The 22,574-nt window shown below is 40.0% G+C and overlaps 1 protein-coding gene across 1 annotated transcript in view; it reads left to right on the top strand.

The window, feature by feature from the left end:
* Positions 1-22,574, top strand: part of CLIC4 (chloride intracellular channel 4) — a 92,805-nt gene that overhangs the window by 36,189 nt on the left and 34,042 nt on the right. The window contains exon 2 of the mRNA XM_031008375.3: positions 14,968-15,077. Within this exon, the coding sequence (XP_030864235.1) occupies positions 14,968-15,077 (110 nt within the window). The remainder of the gene's footprint in view (positions 1-14,967; positions 15,078-22,574) is intronic.

Here is a 22,574-nt window from a genome sequence, read left to right as displayed (position 1 = left end):
CAGGAGTTCAAGACTAACCTGGACAACAGAGCAAAACTGTCTCTACAAAAAAAGTAAAAAAATTAGCCAGGCATAGTGATGTTTGCCTGTATTCCTAGCTACTGCAGAGGCTGTGGTGGGAGGATCACTACGGCCTGGAGAGTTCAAGGCTGCAGTGAGCTATGATGGCACCACTACATTCCAGCCTGGGCAGCAGAGCAAGACCCTGTCTCAAAAAAAAAACCCAACAAAACAAAAACAAAAAAACAGTTCAAAGAATACTGTTTACCTAGGTTTACCTATTGTTAACATTTTACTCTATTTGCTTTATTATTTGCTCTTTCTCTCATAAGTTGCATACATTGTGGCATTTTATCCCCAAATACTTCAGTGTGGATTCCCTAAGAGTAGGGATATATCTTGTGTATGTAATGTTGTTACGTTACAGTTATAATTTCAATAAATTAATCTATCTCCCCACCTGCCTTTTCCAGAAAACTAAGACCCAAAGAGGTTAAGTGACTTGCCCTGTGGTTAGATAGGTTCCAAATGGAAAATCCAGCCTACTCTGCTAGTCAGGTATTAGCCCTGGTCCCTAACATCACAACAGAATCTTTTTTTTTCCCCCTGACACGCCAAATTATTTAGTAGTATAATACAGTAATAAAAATTTGTGGTCGGTCGTGGTGGCTCACGCCTGTAATCCTAGCACTTGGGGAGGCTGAGGCAGATGGATCGCCTGAGGTCAGGATTTCGAGACCAGCCTGGGCAACATAGCAAAACCTCGTCTCTACTAAAAATACAAGAAATTAGCCGGGTGTGGTGGTGCATGCCTGTAGTCCCAGCTACTTGGGAGGCTGAGGCAAGAGACTCACTTGAACCCAGTGGGTGGAGGTTGCAGTGAGTTGAGATTGTGCCACTGCACTCTAGCCTGGGCGACAGAGCAAGAGTCTGTCTCAAAAAAATAAAAAAAAAAATTTGTAATTGTCTTCTGAACCAGATATAACCATCTAATAGCACTTGATCTGTAAAGGACTTTGGATCACCAAAATTGTCCTTGACATTCTATTTGGCTTAGTTTAAGTTTGAGTTTGTCCAAATTTAAGACATGATAGCGTGAAGGGAATAGACTGTTATTTACCAAATTTGACCCTAACAAACAGTGACCAGTTACTGGCCTACAGAGAGCTGAGTCCAAAAGGCATCATGAGGAATTCAAAGTTTAACCATGGGGCAAACTTCTTCATTCCAGTTTTGATTTTTTTTTCTTTTTTTGAGATGGAGTCTTGCTCTGTCACCCAGATTTTGTTTATCTTCAGAGTTTTTCCACATTCATTCTTTAACTTGTGTTTCACTCTATTTTCATATGTTTTTGATGGGAGGGTTTTTGTTTGCTTGGTTTTTTAAAATGAAAGATTCATGTCCATATTACAAATATCAAAAAGTGTGAAAGGTACACAACAAACAACTCCCCTAACCCCGTCCCTTGAGTGTTGTGCTGTTCTAAGTCCTTTATATGTATGAACTCATTCAGTTCTCCCAACTATCCAATGAGGTTATTATTCCCATTTTATAGAAAAGGAAAACAGGCCCAGTTTTTCAGTCACTTAGGTAGGAAGTAGTGGAGTTGTCTGAGAGTCTGGCTCTAAATTAGTGGTCTTAACCACCATTCTCTGCTGAGCAAGAGGATATCAGGATTAACTAGATTAATACATGTGAAGAGCTTGTTTTGGACGAGCAGAGAGATTTGTCTTCAATAAGGTAAATGTGAGTGAAGTCTTAATAGTCTGTCCTGGAGTTTCATCTAGCCCTGGTAATTGGGCATCCTGATGTAATTTCAAGCTAATCATTTCCTCTCTAAATGGCAAAAGCTTTTACCTGAAGAGCAGATTTCATGAATTGGTGATGCTGAGTAAGGAAATGGTAGCAACTGAAGTCTTTGCGGTATCCTCTGCTTAGCTGTTTTATTTATATAGACAGAGCTGGACACATAGTAATTCTGTAATCCCAGCACTTTGGGAGGCCGAGGCAGGCGGATCACGAGGTCAGGAGATCAAGACCATCCTGGCTAACCTGGTGAAACCCCGTCTCTATTAAAAATACAAAAAGTAGCCGGGTATGGTGGCAGGCATCTGTAGTCCCAGCTACTCAGGAGGCTGAGGCTGGAGAATGGCGTGAACCCGGGAGGCGGAGCTTGCAGTGAGCCGAGATCGCGCCACTGCACTCCAGCCTGGGCGACAGCGCGAGACTCTGTCTCAAAAAAAAAAAAAAAAAAAAAAAAAAAGAAAAAGAATATCTTTGCTTTTTTCTATTTAGTGAACATTTAAACTTTATGTAGACCTTTTTTTTTTTTTTTTAAAACATCGGGTCGTAATCTATGTCAGTTGGAATAATTTAATGTGGAAGATATTTAGATTTTTTTCCCTTCTCTCCTTGTTTTCCAAAAGAATAAAGCAATCTAGGGATTCTAACCACTAAGTGCTGGAACTGAAGAATCTGTTGTTAGGCCTTGAGTTCTTTGCATGGAATGTCTTTAAGTCAAGTAACATTTTAAAAACTCTTAACCATGTGCCAGGAACTGTGTGTATCCTAACTTATTTGATCCCCACAATAACATGGTATATAGTAAGTCAAGTTTCACAGATGTTAAGTAACTTACTGAAGATTACACAGCTAATGAACTAGGGAAGTCAGGATTCAAACCTAGGTATGTGTGATTCTAAACTGTGGTTTCTCACATGCTCTGCAGACCCTGTAGAAGAACAGCTTATAAAACAGCTAGACTCCAAACTTGGTTCCAGCATGTGTTTAGCAAAAATTCTGAAGAAATAGGCTGGGCGCGGCGGCTCACGCCTGTAGTCCCAGCACTTTGGGAGGCCAAGGTGGGCGGATCATGAGGTCAGGAGTTTGAGACCAGCCTGGCCAATATGGTGAAACCCCGTCTCTACTAAAAATACAAAAATTAGCCAGACATGGTGGCAGGTGCCTATAATCCCAGCTACTTGGGAGGCTGAGGCAGGAGAATTGCTTGAACCTGGGAGTCAGAGGTTGCACTGAGCTGAGATCGTGCCATTTCACTCCAGCCTGGGTGACAGAGTGAGACTACAACTCAAAAAAAAAAAAAAGAAAAAGAAAAAAAGAAAAACTGAAGAAATAGGTAATAGAAGCCAGATGACTTTGCCCATTTATCACATTGTTTTCGGACTTTTAAGTTAGTCTAAATCAAAGCAACCATTTTGTGTATTTAGACAGCTAATTTAGATGAATTCATACTAAAGGTAAATGAGGTATTAAAGTTTTAAAGTTCATTCTTTAACAACACATTACTCTATACGCTCCCCAGAAAATATGTCGAGGAAAATAATTTAATGGTCAGGAGCCTGTCCTTACTTTCAGATCCTAACTTCTCTCTTCCCCTAGTCATCACCACCCCTTACCCTCAGTTCCATAAACATAAATAAAGAGAAGAATGAAGTTAAAGCTTTTCTTCTTAGGTGTTTAAAAATCTGACTATTCTAAAGACTGATTAAACTAGGTTTTCTAAGTGAGCAGTTCCTTAATCTTGACTTAGTAAAACATTAAAATATTTGGCATCTGCCATTGACCCCTATTCTGCAATATTGGAGTTAATCCAGCAGTTTCTGATTAAATACCAGTATTATGCAATTCAAGAATTACCACAGAGGTGTGAAGGGAAGAGGGTGAGGCTAGTGAGGAACACCCAGACAGCAAAGTAAAGAAAATACTCCTTTTATAAGAATAAAACCCAAATGAATGCTAAGACTCTATCTAGAGATTCATTGTTATTTCTGTCAGTGGGATTATTTAAGTTTTCTCTTTAATCATTCGAGTTTAAAAAAATTATTATTATTTTTTTATTTTTGAGACAGAGTCTTGCTCTGTCGCCCAGGCTGGAGTGCAGTGGTGCTATCTCTGCTCACTGCAAGCTCTGCCTCCCAGGTTCACGCCATTCTCCTGCCTCAGCCTCCCGAGTAGCTGGGACTACAGGCACCCACCACCACACCCGGCTAATTTTTTTGTATTTTTAGTAGAGACGGGGTTTCACCATGTTAGCCAGGATGGTCTCGATCTCCTGACCTCGTGATCCGCCCGCCTTGGCCTCCCAAAGTGCTGGGATTACAGGTGTGAGCCACCGTGCCAGGCCAATTTTTATTTTTATTTTCTGGAGATGGGGTCTCACTCTGTCACCCAGGCTAGAGTGCAGTGGTGTGATCATGGTTCACTGCAGCCTCGACCTGCCAGGCTCAAGTGATCCTCCTGCTTCAGCATCCTGAGTAGCCTGGGACCACAGGCATGAGCCACCACACCTGGCTAATTTTTAAAAATTTTTTGTGGTGATGGGATCTCACTATGTGTTTCTCAGACTGGTTTTCTAATTTTTAAGAAAACAGTAGACATGTATGTTTTTGTAACATGAAATCATAACTTTATGTAATCCAGGCCGGGTGCGGTGGCTCACACCTGTAATCCCAGCACTTTGGGAGGCTGAGGCGGGCGGATCACAAGGTCAGGAGTTTGAGACCAACCTGGCCAACGTGGTGAAACCCTGTCTCTACTAAAGATACCAAAACAAAACAAACCTATGTAATCCAAATTAAAATCTTCTTCAGCATGTATATATTTATATTTATAATCTATATGTATATATTTAAAAAACAACTTATTGGATGTAATTCATATACAATATAATTCACCCATTTAAAATATACAGTTCAGTGGTTTTTAGTATATTCACAGAGTTGTGCAACCATTACCAGGGTCTAATTTTTTTCTTTTTTTTTGATACGGAGTCTCACTTTGTCACCCAGGCTGGAGTGCAGTGGCGCGATCTCTGCTCACTGCAAGCTCCGCCTCCCGCGTTCACGCATTCTCCTGCCTCAGCCTCCCAAGTAGCTGGGACTACAGGCGTCTGCCACCACACCAGGCTAATTTTTTTTTTTTTTTTTGTATATTTAGTAGAGATGGGGTTTCACCGTGTTAGCCAGGATGGTCTTGATCTCCTGACCTCGTGATCCACCTGTTTCGGCCTCCCAAAGTGCTGGGATTACAGGCGTGAGTCACCGTGCCTGGCCAGTTTTTTTTTTTTTTTTTTTTTGGGAGAGACAGAGTCTTGCTCTGTTGCCCAGGCTGGAGTGCAGTGGCATGATCTTGGCTCACTGCAACCTCCGCCTCCCAAGTTCAAGTGATTCTCCTCCCTCAGCTTCCCAAGTAGCTGGGATTACAGGCATGTACCAGCACGCCCAGCTAATTTTTGTATTTTTAGTAGAGACGGTTTCACCATGTTGGTCAGGCTGGTCTCAAACTCCTGACCTCGTGATCTGCCTGCCTCGGCCTCCCAAAGTGCTGGGATTACAGGCATGAGCCACTGCGCCTGGCCAATTTTTGTATTTTTTAGTAGAAATGGGGTTTCGCTATATGTTGGCCAGGCTGATCTCGAACTCCTGACCTCAAGTGATCCACCTGCCTTGGCCTCCCAAAGTGCTGGGATTATAGATGTTAGCCACCACGTCTGGCCACCAGGGTCTAATTTTAAAACATTTTCATCACCTCAAAAAGAAACCATGTACCCATTAGCAGTCACTCCTCTTCCCCATCCTCAGTTCTTGGCAACAGATAGTCTACTATCTGTATGAATTTGCCTATTTTGGACATTTCATATAAATGGTATCATATTCAGTTGTCCCCTGGAATCCACGGGGGATTGGTTCCAGGACTCCTCTGTGGATGTGGAAGTCCGTTATAGTTGTCCCTGTATCTGCGGGTTCTGCATCTGTGGATACGGAAGGCCAGCTGTGATATGTGGTGTTTTGTTCCTTTCACTTATTCAAGTTACAGCATGTATCCATACTTCATTGCTTTTAATTGTCAAATAATATTCCACTGTATGGATATGTCACATATTATGCATTTTTAATTTTGCTTTTAAATCTAATACTTCTGAGAGACTTCTCCTTCTGGGAATATAGAATTTCCTGCTTTTTTGCCTCCTATATTCCTGACTTGGAGCTAAAGAAGCCAGCAACCTGGACACACTAGCAGGCACTGAGAAAAAAAACTCCAACCAAATCCTGCTGCCTCTTGCCTGAGAACCAGGGAAGGGGCAGCCTAAACAAGACCACAAACTTTTAGATAATTACTGCTGTACTGTAAACACCACAGAAAAAGCTGTGGCTCCATCCTCACCATGCCAGCAAAGGCTGAATTGGGTGGCCTAGACTTCCGTCCTCTGTTGGTGGTCTATAAATTTAACCAATCTTTTACTGATGGGCTTCGGTGGTCTTTAGTGTTTTGCTGTTACAAACAATAAGGCCTCAGTATTCCTCTCTCTTGTATCTTTGGACATCTGTATGACTGTTTCTATAGAATAAATTTCTAGATATAAAATTATTGGGACAATAGATGGCATCCAGTGAAGCCTTCAGGAATGGCAGTTAGATGGATGATCTCAAAATACAGAAACAGGCTGGGCGAGGAGGCTCACGCCTGTAATCCCAGCACTTTGGGAGACCGAGGTGGGCGAATCACCTGAGGTCAGGAGTTCAAGACCAGCCTGACCAACATGGTGAAACCCTGTCTCTACTAAAAATACAAAAATTAGCTGGGTATGGTGATGTGTGCCTATAATCCCAGCTATTCGGGAGGTTGAGACAGGAGAATCTCTTGAACTCAGGAGGCAGAGGTTGCAGTGAGCCGTGATCGTGCCATTGCATTCCAGCCTGAGTGACAGAGCAAGACTCTGTCTCAAAACAAACAAACAAAAAAACATGGAAATATATAAGAAGTATTACGTTTTCAGTGTAGTTTTTCTCTGTTGTTTAGACTAGGTAATTTTTATACCTTCATTTTACTGATTCTTCTGTCCCCTTCGTTTAGCTTTTGAACCCATCTACTGAGTTTTTAAATTTCAGTTACTGTATTTTTCAGTTCTAAAATTTCCATCTGGGACTTCTTTATATCTTTTTTTTTTTAACTTTAATTATCGTGTTTATCTTCTGACATATATCTTCTATTTTTTTTGCTGAGGCTTTCTGTTTTTTCATTTGCTTCAAGCAGATCATTCCGTTTGATATGATTCTTGGTATGACACGTTCAGTTGAAACATGGACATTTTCATATTATGTTAAGAGACTCTGGATCTTGTTTAATCCTTCTCTTTAAACTTCTGACACTCAAGTAAGACTCCTTTGACATTTCTGTGGAGGGAAAAGGAGAAGGGAGATGGCACTGCTTTGTTATAACCAGGTAGAGACAGAAGTCCAAGTGCCCCACTGGGTTATCTCACTTTTATTTTTTTATTTTTATTTTTATTTGTTTTGAGACAGTCTGCTCTGTCGCCCAGGCTGGAGCGCAGTGGCGCGATCTCAGCTCACTACAACCTCTGCCTGCCAGGTTCAAGCAATTCTCCTGCCCCAGCCTCCCGAGTGGCTGGGATTATAGGCGTGCGCCACCACACTCGGCTAATTTTTGTATTTTTAGTAGAGACGGGGTTTCACCATGTTGGCCAGGCTGGTCTTAAACGCCTGACCTCAGGTGATCTGCCTGCCTTGGCCTCCCAAAGTGCTGGGATTACAGGTGTGAGCCACCGTGCCTAGCCCCATTTTTTAGATGTAATACTTCTTGCTTCCAGAATGTGATTTTAAGGAAAAGAAAAATAAATAAATAAATTTAATACTTCTGAGAGACTTCTGCTTCTGGAAAAACAGAATTAGATGGTAGTGAGTTTCTTAGTTTTTTGCCTTATACATCTCAGACTTGGAACCAAACAAGCCAGCAACCATGGTGAGGAGGCTCCCTATTACTGCTGGGGTGGGGGATTGGGAGTTGCAGCTCCCTGTGTGACCTCCCTGGTACACTAGTGGAGGTGGCCTCATTACCACTGGTTAATGTTCAAAGTCCTGACTCTGTTAGGCCTCCTCTGACCCCATCCCAGGGGCAGGGGCTTGGCAGGGTTTGGAGGCCCTGGTTTCCTCCCTGGCCATCTCTGACAGTATTCTGGCAGAGACATTACAGCCTGCAGAGGATTGGTTACATTAAGTTGGAAATAAAATATATAAACTAAAAAAAAGTTATATATATGTGATCATATTTTTCAAGGAATAAAGTGGTATGGGCCAGGCGTGGTGGCTCACACCTGTAATCCCAGCACTTTGGGAGGCCAAGGTGGGAGGATAACTTGAGGCCAGGAGTTTGAAACCAGCCTGGGCAACATAGTTAGAACCCCATCTCTATTAAAAGAAAAATAGTAGTATGTAGATAGAAAATAAAAATGTAGAAGAATAAGTAGCAAATTAATGGTTCAAGGGTAAGGGAACGCTGACTTTCTTTAGTGTTTCAGTTTTTATTTATTTTAAAAATAATGAATATAACTGTTAGAAGCAGTGAAGAGTAAAGTATTTTTTAAAGGCATACTTTTCTCAGATGCTATAGTTAGATAACTATATGTTAATTTTTATGGTTACTAATACAAAACTGGGTATAGAATAAACGTATCCTGGCTCCCAGTGTAGGATGCTTTCCATTGTATCACAATGCCCTCAGTCAGCTGTAGCAATAGACTGTATTCAGTGTAGTTCATACTAAACAGGGTAATTTTGATTCTATAATTTTGTTGAAATTGAATTTTATATTTAACTTGGATTAAAGGAGAAGGTTTTTGACTTGTGAATTCTAGAAATTTGAATTTTTTGCCAGGCCCAGTGGCTCACACCTGTAATCTCAGGACTTTGGGAGGCTGAGGTGGGTGGATCACTTGAGTTCAGGAGTTTGAGATCAGCCTGGCCAACATGGTGAAACCCTGTCTCTAATAAAAATACAAAAATTGGGCCGGGCAGCGTGGCTCATGCCTGTAATCTGGGCATTTTGGGAGGCCGAGGCGGGTGGATCACTTGAGGTCAGGAATTCGAGACCAGCCTGACCGACATGGTGAAACACTGTCTCTTATAAAAATACAAAAATCAGCTGGGCATGGTTGTGGGCACCTGTAATCCGAGTTACTCGGGAGGTTGAGGCAGGAGAATCACTTGAACCTCGGAGGTGGAGGTTGCAGTGAGCCGAGATCACACCATTGCACTCCAGCCTGGGTGACAAGAGTGAAACTCCATCTCAAAATAAATAAATAAATAAATAAATAAGCCAGCCATGGTGGTGGGCGCCTGTACTCCCAGCTGCTCGGGAGGCTGAGGCAGGAGAATGGCTTGAACCTGGGAGGTAGAGGTTGCAATGAGCCGAGATGACACCACTGTACTCCAGCCTGGGCAACAGAGCGAGACTCCACCTAATTAAAAAAAAAAAAAAAGAAATTTGAATTTTTCCACAGTTTTACTGTATATACATAAATTGTACATATATATGTGCATGTGTGTATATATATGTATTTATATGTATGTGTATATGTGTATGTGTGTGTATATATATAATATATATATTTTAAATAGTGACAGAGTCTTGCTCTGTTACCCAGGCTGGAATGTAGTGCTATAATCATGGCTCGCTGCAGTCTTGAACTCCTGGGCTCCAGTGGTCCTCCTACCTCAGTCTCCTGAATAACTGGGACTATAGGAGAGTGCCACCACGCTGGCTAATTTTCTAATTTTTTTAGTAGAGATGGGGTATTGCTTGGTTGCCCAGGCTGATCTCAAACTCCTGGTGTCAAGTGATGCTCCTGCTTTGGACTTCCAAAGTATTGGGATTACGGGCATGAACTATTGTGCGTGGCCTTTTCTATACTTTAAAAATTTTCAAAAATAAAAATAAATATTTCATCTGACTAGTAGCTCCCAATTTTCTGATGCTATTAAGACTTTGGAAAAAGTTGTTCATGGTGACGATGGCTTTTCTTATTTGACTTGTCATTAGTGGTTAGTAAAAAAGGGACTTTTTTCAGGTCCGTCTTGAAGAATATGCATCCTTTTATTTATGTGTGCATGAAGGAAAGTGCTTATTAGGTGTATGAGATGTGTAACGAGCTTCTGATATACCTGAAACAAAAGTAAATTGGGAAAATTTGCTAGAAAATTTTAGAGAAAGGAGGCAGTCACCTGTGAAAGGAAAGAGGCATTTGTGTCCTGACCAGGTCTTCATGAACTGTTCCGTATTCTGAGATTCTTTTGCCCACGCTCAAGGACTGGCTCTGCAGACCACTGTAGGAGATTATGTATGGTGACTGATCTGTAGCCAGTCCCCATTCATCTTTAGCCTGCTTTTAGTTTAACGTGTTTCTAAGTTCCTACATGTAATATCTTTATTATGTCTCGTTTACCAACTTAATGATTTTAACACTGCTTTGACAGGCAGCTTGGGAAATTTTAGTTAATTTTATAGGTTAAGTGGAGGAGGATAAAGGCCTTGAGTCAGACTAGTTCTTTGTGTACCAAATTACTGTTGTTTTTTTTTTTCAGTAAATCTCAAATTTGGATTATCAGGCTAATTGGAAAGGTAGTGTATTAACATTTTCTTGTCTGTAGTAAATCCACTTGTGTGTTATCAGTGTTCCATGCTATTAATGGTCAGTATCTTCAAAAAGGCAACTTTGGGCACCAGTTTGTTATATAGTAGGATGAGTTAGTGCTGTAAATTGACTTGGGTTCTGAGAATCAAATATCATCCTAACCTTCCCACACCAGTGTTTCTTAATGTATCCAGCAGGCAGGTGCCTTACTTCAGAATCTCCTTGAGTGCCTATAACAAAATAAGGATTCCTGGGCCCCAACCCGGGAGTTCTGCTGAATCAGAATCTCTAGATATGAGGCCCTGGGGTCTTCATTTTAAATGTTTTCCTTAGGTTATTTGTAATCACAGTAAAATTTAAGAACTAGGCCTTTTTTAGGAAGTACATTTTTGTACAAGTTATATGTAGTATTAGGAATTAATATGATTCATTCTGCCCTCAAATTCTGTGTATGTTTTGTTACTGATAAAGAATGATCGGATTTTTTTTTTTTTCTTAAACCAAGCTCTGTTGTAACTGTTCCATGCTGTCTGATTAGGGTTCTAGAATCTTCACTATAAGCCCACTTTTTTTGTTTTTGTTTTTTAAACTCCCTTTACCTCTCCATTAGTTTAGGAATTAATGACTTTTTACTGATGTGGCATTTTACTGAAATGCTTCTGAATTTTTTGAGAGTTACTTTAGGATAATAAACAGTACTTTTACCAGCATTTTTGAATGACTTATTGGAGAGTTATTTCTGGCACTTTCCATGGACGTCATAGTCAACAGGCTGTGTTGATCTCTAGCAATGTCAGAACGTTCTCTTCCAGCATTCCAGCTCTCTTTCCTTCCCATCTCTCCTTTTCCTTCAGTCCATCTTTCCTTTTTAAACTTGGGGCTGATTCCATGTCTTTGCTATCATGAATAGTACTGCAGTGAACATACATATGCATGTGTCTTTATGGTAGAATGATTTATATTCCTTTGGGTATATACCCAGTAATGGGATTGCTGAGTTGAATGGTAGTTCTGTTTTTAGCTCTTTGAGGAATTGCCACACTGCTTTCCACAATAGTTTAACTAATTTACACTCCCACCAGCAGCGTATAGTGTTCCCTTTTCTCTACAACTTTGCCAGCATCTGTTTTTTTTTTTTTTTACTTTTTGAAAATAGCCATTCTGGTGTGAAATGGTATCTCATTGTGCTTTTGATTTGTTTTTCTCTAATGATCAGTGATATTGAACTTTTTTTCATATGCTTGTTGGGCCACATGTATGTCTTCTTTTGAAAAGTGTCTTCATGTCGGTTGCCCACATTTTAATGGGGTTGTTTTATATTTGTAATTTTGTTTAAGTTCCTTATGGATGCTGGATATTAGACCTTTGTCAGATGCATATTTTGCAAATATTTTCTCCCATTCAACCTGCATTCTGTAGGTTGTCTGTTTACTCTGTTGATAGTTTCTTCTGCTGTGCGGAAACTCTTAAGTTTAATTAGATCCTGTTTGTCAACTTTCGTTGCAATTGTTTTTGGCATCTTCGTCATGAAATCTTTGCCAGTTCCTATGTCCAGAATGGCACTGACTAGGTTGTGTTCCAGGGTTTTTATAGTTTTGGGTTTTACATTTAAGTCTTTAATCCATCTTGAGTTGATTTTTGTGTATGGTGTAAGGAAGGAATCCAGTTTTAATCTTCTGCATATGGTTAGCCAGTTATCCCAGCACCATTGATTGAATATGGAGTCTTTGACGTTGCTTGTTTTTGTCAGCTTTGTCGAAAATCAGATGGTTATAGGTGTGTGGCCTTATTTCTGGGCTGTACTTGAGGGTGGAGGATGGAAGGAGGAAGAGGATCAGAAAAAATAACTATTGGGCTCTAGGCTTTGTACCTGGGTGATGAAATAATCTGTACAACAAACCCCTGTGACATGAGTTTACCTATATAACAAACCTACACATAATACCCCTGAACCTAAAATAAAAGTTAAAAACAATAGCAACAACCACCTTGGGGCATACATGATGGGACTATAAAAGATTTGTACCACTCTGATTTTAGGAAAATCTACCTCGTCATTGCCATTCATTAAGTAGGATTAGAAATAGGTTATTATAAATATATCTTTTGTTATTTTCTTGCTCTCTGAAGGAATGTGTACAACAGGATATGGGCTGGGTATGGTGGTGCATGCCTGTAGTTTCAGCTACTGGGGAGGCTGAGGCAGGAGTATTTCTTAAGTCCACGAATTTGAAACTGCAGTATGCTGTGATTGTGCCTGTGAGTAACCACTGCACACCAGCCTGGGAAACATAGTAAGATCCTATCTCTAATTGAAAAAAAAAATAAAAAAAAAAAACAGGATATAGGATATTTATTTTTATTCTTGAAATGGAGTCTCACTTTGTCGCCCAGGCTGGAGTGCAGTGGCACGATCTCGGCTCACCGCAACCTCCACCTCCCGGGTTCAAGCAATTCTCCTGTCTCAGCCCCCCGGGTAGCTGGGATTATAGGCATGCGCCACAATGCCTGGCTAATTTTTGTACTTTTCGTAGAGACGGAGTTTCACTATGTTGGTCAGGCTGGTCTCAAACTCCCGACCTTGTGATCTGCCCGCCTTGGCCTCCCAAAGTGCTGGTATTACAGGAGTGAGCCACTGCGCCCAGCCAGGATATGGGATGTTTATAATGAATTTTTTTTGGAGGCGGGTACACCTACAAGTTTCCCTTTTTACTTTGCCTTACGAAGAATACTGTCTGATAGAATGAAAAATGATTTTTACATTTCAGAAAACCCATAACAGACTTTGCCTTTGCCCTGAGGCAAGGGTTTATGTACCCCCTTAGGAATTACTGTTCTGTCCAACATAGTAGCCATTAGTCATATGTGGCTATTTAAATTATGAAAACATATTGTTTATGTTTTAAATTATAAATTGTAGTCATGTGCTGCATATGCCAGGGGTCTCAAAAGATTGTAATTCGCTTTTATTTTTTATTTTTATTTTTTGAGACGGAGTCTTGCTCCTTCGCCAGGCTGGAGTGCAGTGGCACGATGTCGGCTCAGTAAAATCTCTGTCTCCCGGGTTCAAGCGATTCTCCTGCCTCAGCCTCCCAAGTAGCTGGGACTGCAGGCGCATACCACCACGTCCAGCTAATTTTTTGTATTTTAGTAGAGGTGGGGTTTCACCATGTTGGCCAGGCTGGTCTCAAACTCCTGACCTCGTGATCTGCCCTCCTCGGCCTCCCAAAGTGCTGGGATTACAGGCGTGAGCCACTGCACCCAGCTTATAATTCACATTTTTATTCTACCTTTTCTATGTTTAGATATGTCTTGATGTACAGATACTTACCATTATATTCCACTTGCCTACAGTATTCAGTACAGTAACATGCTGTACAGGTTTGTAGCCTAGGAGCGATAGGCTATACCATGTAGACTAGGTGTGTAGTAGGCTATCTCATCTAGGTTTGTGTCAGCATACCCTGTGATGCTTGTAAAATGCTAGAATCGCCTAACAGCACATTTTTTTCAGAATGTGTCCCTGTCAGTAAGTGATTCATGACTGTAATTTAAAATAAATGAAACAAAAAAATTCAGTTCACTTGAACTAGCCCCATTAAATACTCCCTAGCCACATATTGCTAGTGGCTACCATATTGGACATTGGCAATATGGATCATCGCCATCATGCATTAAATTCTCTTGGGCAGTGCTATACTAGACTGGTCATTTTTATTTTTTATTTTATTTATTTATTTATTTATTTATTTTGAGACAGAGTCTCGCTCTGTTGCCCAGGCTGGAGTGCATGGCACGATCTCGGCACACTGCAACCTCTGTGTCCCGGGTTCAAGTGATTCTCCTGCCTCAGCCTTTTGAGTAGCTGGGACTACAGGCACCCACCACCACACCTGGCTAATTTTTTTATTTTTAGTAGAGATGGGGTTTCACCATATTGGCCAGGCTGGTCTCAAACTCCTGACCGTGTGATCCACCCGCCTCGGCCTCCCAAAGTGCTGGGATTACAGGTGTGTGCCACCACGCCTGGCCCTAGACTGATCATTTTTAAGAAAAGAAAGAGGCTAGCGCTAGCTGGGTGCAGTGGCTCATGCCTGTAATCCCAGCACTTTAGGAGGCTGAGGCAGGTGGATCACTTGAGCCCAGGAGTTCAAGACCAACCTGGATAACATGGTGAAACCCTGTCTCTACTAAAACTATTAAAAATTAGCCAGGATGGTGGTACGTGCCTGTAGCTCCAGCTGCTTGGGAGGCTAAGATGGGAGGTGAAGGTTGCAGTGAGCTGAGATCGCACCACTGCACTCCAGCCTGGGTGACAGAAGGAGACCCTGTCTCAAAAAAAGAAAAAAAAAAAAAGGCTAATGAAAGAACAAAATAATAAAGACCCAAATTTCTACTCTTCCTTCCACAATGTAACTTTTCCTGGCTTCTTGTACTCTTGATTAAAGTTCAGAAAAAGATATGTCATGTTGAGTATCATCACTTTGACCTTGTTTTTAATGTTTAATTCTGTTTTCCAGGCTGGCAGTGATGGTGAAAGCATAGGAAACTGCCCCTTTTCCCAGAGGCTCTTCATGATTCTTTGGCTCAAAGGAGTTGTATTTAGTGTGACGACTGTTGACCTGAAAAGGTAAGACATGGTCGCAGTTTGCAATCAACTTAAGCTGAACTATCTTTTCAGTTTGATCCTATTTTCACCTTGATGGCACGTATTCTCTAAAGGAAATATATTGTATTAAAGTTCTGCTGGTTTATGGACAAACTTAACTTGTATATAACTATTTTGGACAAGTCACGCTGTCAGTATACTGCGTGGCTACTCAGTCTTTTTTAGGAACTTTTGTATGTTTACCTTAAATTTCATGAGCAGCACTAGGAGCTAAGTGTTAGTGTGGATGCAGTGAAATCCTTGACTTCTTTTTTCCAGTGTAAACATGGAGTCATGAAGAGCTTTCTAAGCAGACATCATCTTGGCCCCAAATGTGTTAAGCATGTGACCTTTATAATCTGGATCTTCAAAGACACGGATTTTTAGGAGGTTGAATACCGTTGTTGTCAATTTCATTTAATTTATTTTTCAGAGAATAACAGTAATTTTCTATAGCATTTTAGCTATAATGCAAGTATTTTAATCATATTTGTTTAAATGTATTGTAAAATAAGAGCAATTATCTGTGGCCCGGTGTCTGTTCTTGCTAAGTGAAGAGTTGTTTGCAGGTTTCTCTCCTGGATGACTTTATGGCTTATTTTCCATAGTGGAGAGGGCTGAGAAGAGCTGTGATGAGTAGAAAGCTCTGTTTTATTCAGGAATGTCTATTCGCCTTTAGCAAACAGGTCTGAGGTGAAGAACATTCATACATCCCCTTCCCCAAAAGATTTAAATCAAGGGTTAAGAATAGTTGTATTAATGGGAAAATCTAGGGTTTGGCAGTGGATTCCTCTTGATGCAAGTGTCACAACATGATTTGCTATTATACTTATTTTTAAAACTATTAGTCTGTTCTCACATTGCTATAAAGAACTACCTGAGACTGGGTAATTCATAAAGAAAAGAGGTTTAATTGACTGGCAGTTCTGCGGGTTGTACAGGAAACTTGTCTGGGGAGGCCTCAGGAGACTTACAATTATGATAGAAGTCAAAGGGAAGCAGACATGTCTTTCATGGCCGGAGAAGGAAGAAGAGAGAAGGGGGAGGTGTTACATATTTTTAAACAACCAGATCTTGTGAGAACTCACTCTCTGTCACAGGAACAGCAAGGGAAGTCTGCCCTTGTGATCCAGTCACCTCCCACAAGGCCCCTCTTCCAACATTGAAAATTACAATTTGATATGAGATTTGGGCAAGGACAGAAATTTAAACCATATTATATATCAAGTCATGAACAGTGTCCAGGAAAAGATATTGACAGCCTATCACTTGATAAAGTGGCAGAATTCATGTATGTTATCCCTCTGAGCATCACATGCTGATGCTGAGAGCTATAATTCCATTCCCAGTTCTAGGTTAGTGTACTCAGATTTCTGTCATTCCCTTAAAATACATTTTTACTTACTGCTAGTGCATATATTTGAAATTTTACAGACTTTAAAATGTATTGAACATAAGCCATAAAGTCATCTAGGAACCCCTTTAGTTATGTATATAAATGTAGAAATAAGCCTTTGGGAATAGTGAGTTAAAACTACAAGCTCTTGGGAAGACATTACCTTATTCATGTTGGACAGAGATGTTGTAAGAATGAAATAAGTCATGTAGTTACCCTTCTATTACTGTTTTTTTTTTATACATGTGTACACAAAGCAAGTTTCCCAATATAACTCCTAAAAATAGACTGTGCCACCGGCACACACCCTTACTGTGTCCTAAAATACATGAATTTCTCCTATTCCATTTTTGGCTTGGAGCAAGTGAGCTGACTGCCATTCTTTGAAAAAGCTGTCATTGAATAGTTTAATACAGTGCTTTAATTGTGATACATACCAGTAATAGTGCCATAAACACGGGAATCTGGGTCAGAAAAGGAAGTAAACCCATTATAGCTATTTCAGAGTTGTCTGTTTCTTTTCATTTGCAGATTTTTTAAAGGCATTATTCCTATAGGTTGATTGATATTTGCAGATTTGTATATATATGTTAAAGTGTGTATGTGGAAATATGTGTAAGTGTATATGTTAAGTGTTTATATATATAAAAAGTGGCGCATGGGAGGTAGGCATTCAGGGCCTTATAATTAGAAAATATCAAAGAAGATATATGTTTATTACCTAGGGCTTTATGTAAAATCAATGGTAGAGAGCACTTAAAATTGAAGTGTGTATTTTTTGGTCTTTAGCAATCATAGGTCTCCAGTAAATATAAAAAATGCTTCTTAGGGCAACTAAAACTAAGCAAGTAGTACGTGATAATGAGTCTGTACCATCCCTACCCCCTAGTCATCAACTTGCCCTTCAGAGAGATAATTTATTTTAGGTTTGGTCTTTATTCTTCCAAATCTTTTCCTTTTTTCTTCTTTTTCTTTTTTTTTTTTTGAGACAGGGTCTGCCTCTGTCACCGAGGCTGGAGTGCAGTGGCACGATCACGGCTTACTCTGTAGCCTTGAGCTCCTGGGCTCAAGTAATCCTCCAGCCTCAGCCTCCCAAGTAGCTAGGACTACAGGCATTTACTGCCATACCTGGCTAATTTTTTATTTTTAAGAGACAGGGTCTCCCTGTGTTGCCCAGGCTGGTCTTGAACTCCTGGGCTCAAGCAGTCCTCTGGCCTTGGTCTCCCAAAGTGCTGGGATTACAGACTTTAGCCACTGTGCCTGGCCTCGTCCAGATCTTTTCTATGAGTTTACACACTTGAAGTCTTGAACAAAATTTTAAAGAGAAAGTACCTCAAGAAAGTGAGCATTGGTTCAAAAAACAAAAACAAACAACCCACCAGTATATATGAAAGTTATCACAGAGGAATAAAACATCCCTGTAGTACTTTTCATAATATATTCTTAATCTTAAAACATTAAATGTGACTCTTTTTAGAAATCTTGGGGGAGAAAATATGCCTACAGTGCTTATTTTCCTGCTTTTCCTGGTAATTGCCTAATATCTTGGTGAGAAGTACTGACTCCAGAACAAACCAGTGGAGAACAATAGAACTCCTCTGAGAGTTACTTAGCAGCTCACTCTATGATTTGAAAAAAATGATTGTTACATGACATTTCATCCATAAGAACAAGCCCATTTCTAGTTCTGGCACTGTATGACATGTTCTCTTTGAATCTCAGTTGGCATTAATGACTATGCTGGTAGTATTCATGTGTCCCTTGTGAGGCTGTGAACAATCTCCCATTACTTGCCTGCCAGAGCAGCCTTCGTGCTTTGGTGGGAGTCATTTCCAAATCTAATTTTCTGTTCATATTGCAATTTAAAGAACGTTTAGATAGAAAAAAAGGGCCCAGGCTTCACAAAGAATTTCAATTTACATCAACGATTTGAACAAAAGCTTCAGATAATATAAGTGAAAATACTAAAATTGGGGCAGAGTTAAAGATGTTCGGGCATGTCATCAGTTGGGAAACAACCATGGCATAGTATAGAAAATTTCAGGAGTGAGGCCTAGCTGTGTATGGAGAGAGCTCTATCACTGATTTCACTGGGACCTGGGGCGAGCTGCCTCATCTTCCTTGGAGTTAGTTACCTTATATTTAAATTCAGGAGAAAAGGGAAAAAAACTTCACTTTTGTAATAGTTTAAAATGTTACAATGGAACTATGAAACTGATAGTTCTGCATATCTTAAAAGGCAGTTAGAAACTCAGAAAAATATCTGATTCCCAAATAGACTCTTCAGATAGTTTTATCTTCATGATCATGTCTCTGTGGTTCCACCTTTCTGAAAACAGTCTTCAGTAACTTAAGAAATCATTTCAACTTCCATGATCTTCAGTAGCAGCAGCATGAATGACACATGCCAAGAGACTAAATGGAATGAGATAGGCCTGTCTTTCAGAGACATCATCTATTTCCTGCTGCTGTCCAGACAGGAAAGTCAGACTCCATTTTTCCCCTTTGTAAAGTTGACTTGAGCTACACGAAGCACTTGTTAGAACAGTCCAGTTCAAGATAATTGTGCTTTATGACTGCATTCAGAATCACATGTGTACCCACTGTGTGTGTAGGGGGTGTGTGTATGTGTGTGCATGTGTGTGGGTGGGTGGGTGGAGGGGGTGTGTGTGGGTAGGTGGGTGGTGGGAGTGTGTGTGTATGTGTGGGTGGGTGGTGGGGTGTGTGTAGGTGGGTTGGAGTGTGTGGGTTGAGGGTGTGTGTGTATGTGGGTGGGTGGGGGGATGTGTGTATGTGGGTGGGTGGGGGGATGTGTGCATGTGGGTGGGTGGGGATGTGTGTGTGTGTGTGATTGAGAGGGGAGGGAGATAAAGACACACAGAGAGGGAGTATTTTGTTGCTATGTCTTTATGTTCTTTTTTAAGACGATTTCAAAGATGATACATCCTGTTGAGGCTGCTAAGAGCTGAATTAATAGAATTATTAGTGAATGTTTTTCTAAACCTGTTATCAGTATACACTTTACTCCTAAACTGTTATCAAGATGGTAAAAATTATAGACTATATTTGGGCCAGGCAAAGTGGCTCACTCTTGTAATCCCAGCGCTTTGAGAGGCCGGGGCAGGTGATCACTTGAGGTCAGGAGTTCAAGACCACCCTGGCCAACGTGGTGAAATCCTGTCTCTACTAAAAATACAAAAATTAGTCGGGCGTGGTGGTGAGTGCCTTAGTCCCAGCTACTCAGGAGGCTGAGGCAGGAGAATTGCTTGAATCCAGGAGGTGGAGGCTGCAGTGAGCTGAAATCACGCCACTGCACTCTAGCCTGGGCAACAGAGTGAGACTCCATGTCAAAAAAAAAAAAAAAAAAACCAAAAAACAAACGAATTATGGAATCCATATTTGAAATCTTTTCATGGGTACTATTTTTTTTGAAGTATTCCTCCACAGATTGACAATAAAATTGACATTAAAAGTAGACAGATTAACAATATTTAATCCAAATCAGTAAAATTCTTTAACTGGTTGAACTGGGACAAAGACAAATTCTTAGTGACAAGGGGTCTTGGTGTGTGTGTTTTGTTGAGTCCATGATTAATTTGTTCAATTAGTAACTTGACTATCAGTCAAACCAGAATATAGCAAATCTAGTAAAGAATAATTAATAGTAGTAAAGCGTTCTGAAACAAATAATTCCGGTTCTCTGGTGTTAACTTTTGTGAGGTTTTTTGTTGTTGTTGTTATATGTTTATATAGTGTCCAGTAGTCTCTTTGATATGTGTGAATTAATTTTATGCCCTGAAAATCAGCACCTTCAAAAAGGAACTCAATTTTTTTTTTGTTATTGTTCTGTTTCTGGAGAAAAAAGGAGCTCCATTTAAAAGATAAGGCCTACATACCTAGTACTTTTTTCTTCGTTGGGCAAGTCAACTTGTTACAGATGGGTCATCTTCAAGAGCCAGCTCCGGTGTCCTCTAGCTATGCTGCACTCATTTCATACCAAGCAGCTGGAACTGAGTCACCAGCCCAGCTTCCTCCAATTGTTGCAATTGTACTGAACTACATTCTAATAGAAATTAAGCCACTCAAGTCTCTTAAAATATTAGCTCCTATAGGATTCCTCCTTTTCATTCGTTTCTTTTCCTTTTGGTTTTTGTTTTTATTTCCTTTTCTTCATCTAGAAAAAAACCGGGAAACAACAGAATAATTTATTTCATCTGAAAGACTACCGTGATACATGAGGTTAAAAATAATACACCCCAAAACACTGGAGAATATTTGCACCCTGTTGCAAGGCATGAGTTCTGTGCACTTTGCTCTTGATGTCACGTAAGGGAAATATTTGAATGAGTTTTAAGCAACTGTTGAGTATTTACTGAAGGCCTTTTTGGAAGTAAACCAAAGATGTCTTGAAATTTTTTGCCATTGCCTATTGGCTCAGTTTCATTTATCTCAAACTGCAATTCTTACAGTGTTACATTTCTGTGAAACATCTGTAAAATGAGCCTTTGTGGGTCAAACAGAACACCTGAGGCCTGAGAGGGCAGGTGAGAACTGCAAGTTGAAGAATCTTAGATTCTGTTTGGTTGATACATAGCTTGTGAGTGAATCAGATTACTGTTCAGAACTTGTCCATTTATTTGAAGTCTACTAATACGTTTGAAGGCACTAAAGTTTCTTCTCAGATTCTTCATTTGGAATCAGGACCTGCCATGGTTGTCTGTCATCTCAACAGTTAATCCTTGGAAACAGTTTTATCGCTTTATTTATTTAAAAAAATATATATATAGCCTTTCAACCAAAACAAGATAGACTATTCACTAATCACAAATATTAATGGAAAATTGGTAATCATATGCCCTTTAAACTTTCCTTGGCTGTATATATGACTCTAAATTAATCAGATTTTGTTTATTACCAATCAGTTAATGCTAGGTAACCATTTATGAACCATCAGCTCTATTAAAGTTAAAACTGCCAATCTTATTTCCTGCATAATGCTTTGTTAATGTGATACTAAAAGTGGTAATGGCTTTCATTTGCATACTTTTAGTTCACTTTCACGTGCCTTATTTGATTTAATCTTTACAGACAAAGCAGATCTTATAAAGAGGAAATCCAGACCCAAAGAGGTTGTAATTTACTTAGTCATGTAGCTGGTAAATGGTAGAGCTTTTCCATTTGGGACTTCAAGCCAGTCCCTTTTATTCAGCCTTGGTTCTTTTTTCTCTGATATGCTAGCTTTCTCCCTCTCCCAATAAATATTTTTATTTGGGAGCCGGGTGCAGTGGCGTGCTCTCTAGTCCCAGCTACTTGCAGCTGAGGATCATTTGAGACCAGGAGTTTGAGGACAGCCTGGGCAACATAGCAAGAGAGAGAGACCCCTATCTCTAAAAAAAAAAGAAAATTGAATAAAAATTTAAAAAATTAAGAATCTTTCTGTTTAGAGAGCTTAAAAACTTTCATAATTAATTATAGAAGTAATAGGTGTTATTTATTTTGTCCCACATGCCCTACCCGACCTACCCTTTTGGGTTTTTTTTTTTTTTTTAAAGCATTGAGACTGTTATAAATAAATTTTCGGTGCTGCAAAAGAAATAACACTTGAATATAAAATTTTCTTTTTAATTCTCAGCAAGGCAAGTTACTTCTATAGAAGGGTGCGCTCTTACACATGGAGCAATGGTGAGCACACACTTGGATAAGGTAGGGGAAGGGGTTTTTATCCCTGACTCACGTGGCCCCTGCTGCTGTGTCTTTCCCCTATTGGCTAGGGTTAGACCACACAGACTAAAGTAATTCTGATTGGCTAATTTAAAGAGAGTCACCGGGTGAGTGGTTTGGCCAGAAAAATGGTTATGACAGAGCAGGTAATTGGAATGAGTCAGGGTGGAGCAGGTAATCGAAAATGGTCACTTTATGAGGAAGTTAAGTTTAAAAGCAGAAGGTGAAGAATTGAACATACTGACATATGGATTATTTGAAAAGAAATTTAGAACTCATATCTAACAAGACCTTCTTCCCCTTTATCTAATCTACCGTGTTCTTAAAAAAAAACTGTTTGTGAAAAACAGACTTATATTATT

This window comes from Gorilla gorilla, chromosome 1 (genome assembly GCF_029281585.2).
Source record: "Gorilla gorilla gorilla isolate KB3781 chromosome 1, NHGRI_mGorGor1-v2.1_pri, whole genome shotgun sequence".
NCBI lineage: Eukaryota > Metazoa > Chordata > Mammalia > Primates > Hominidae > Gorilla > Gorilla gorilla.
The sequence above is the reverse complement of the archived record's forward strand: the minus strand, read 5'-3'. Positions and strand labels throughout refer to the sequence as shown.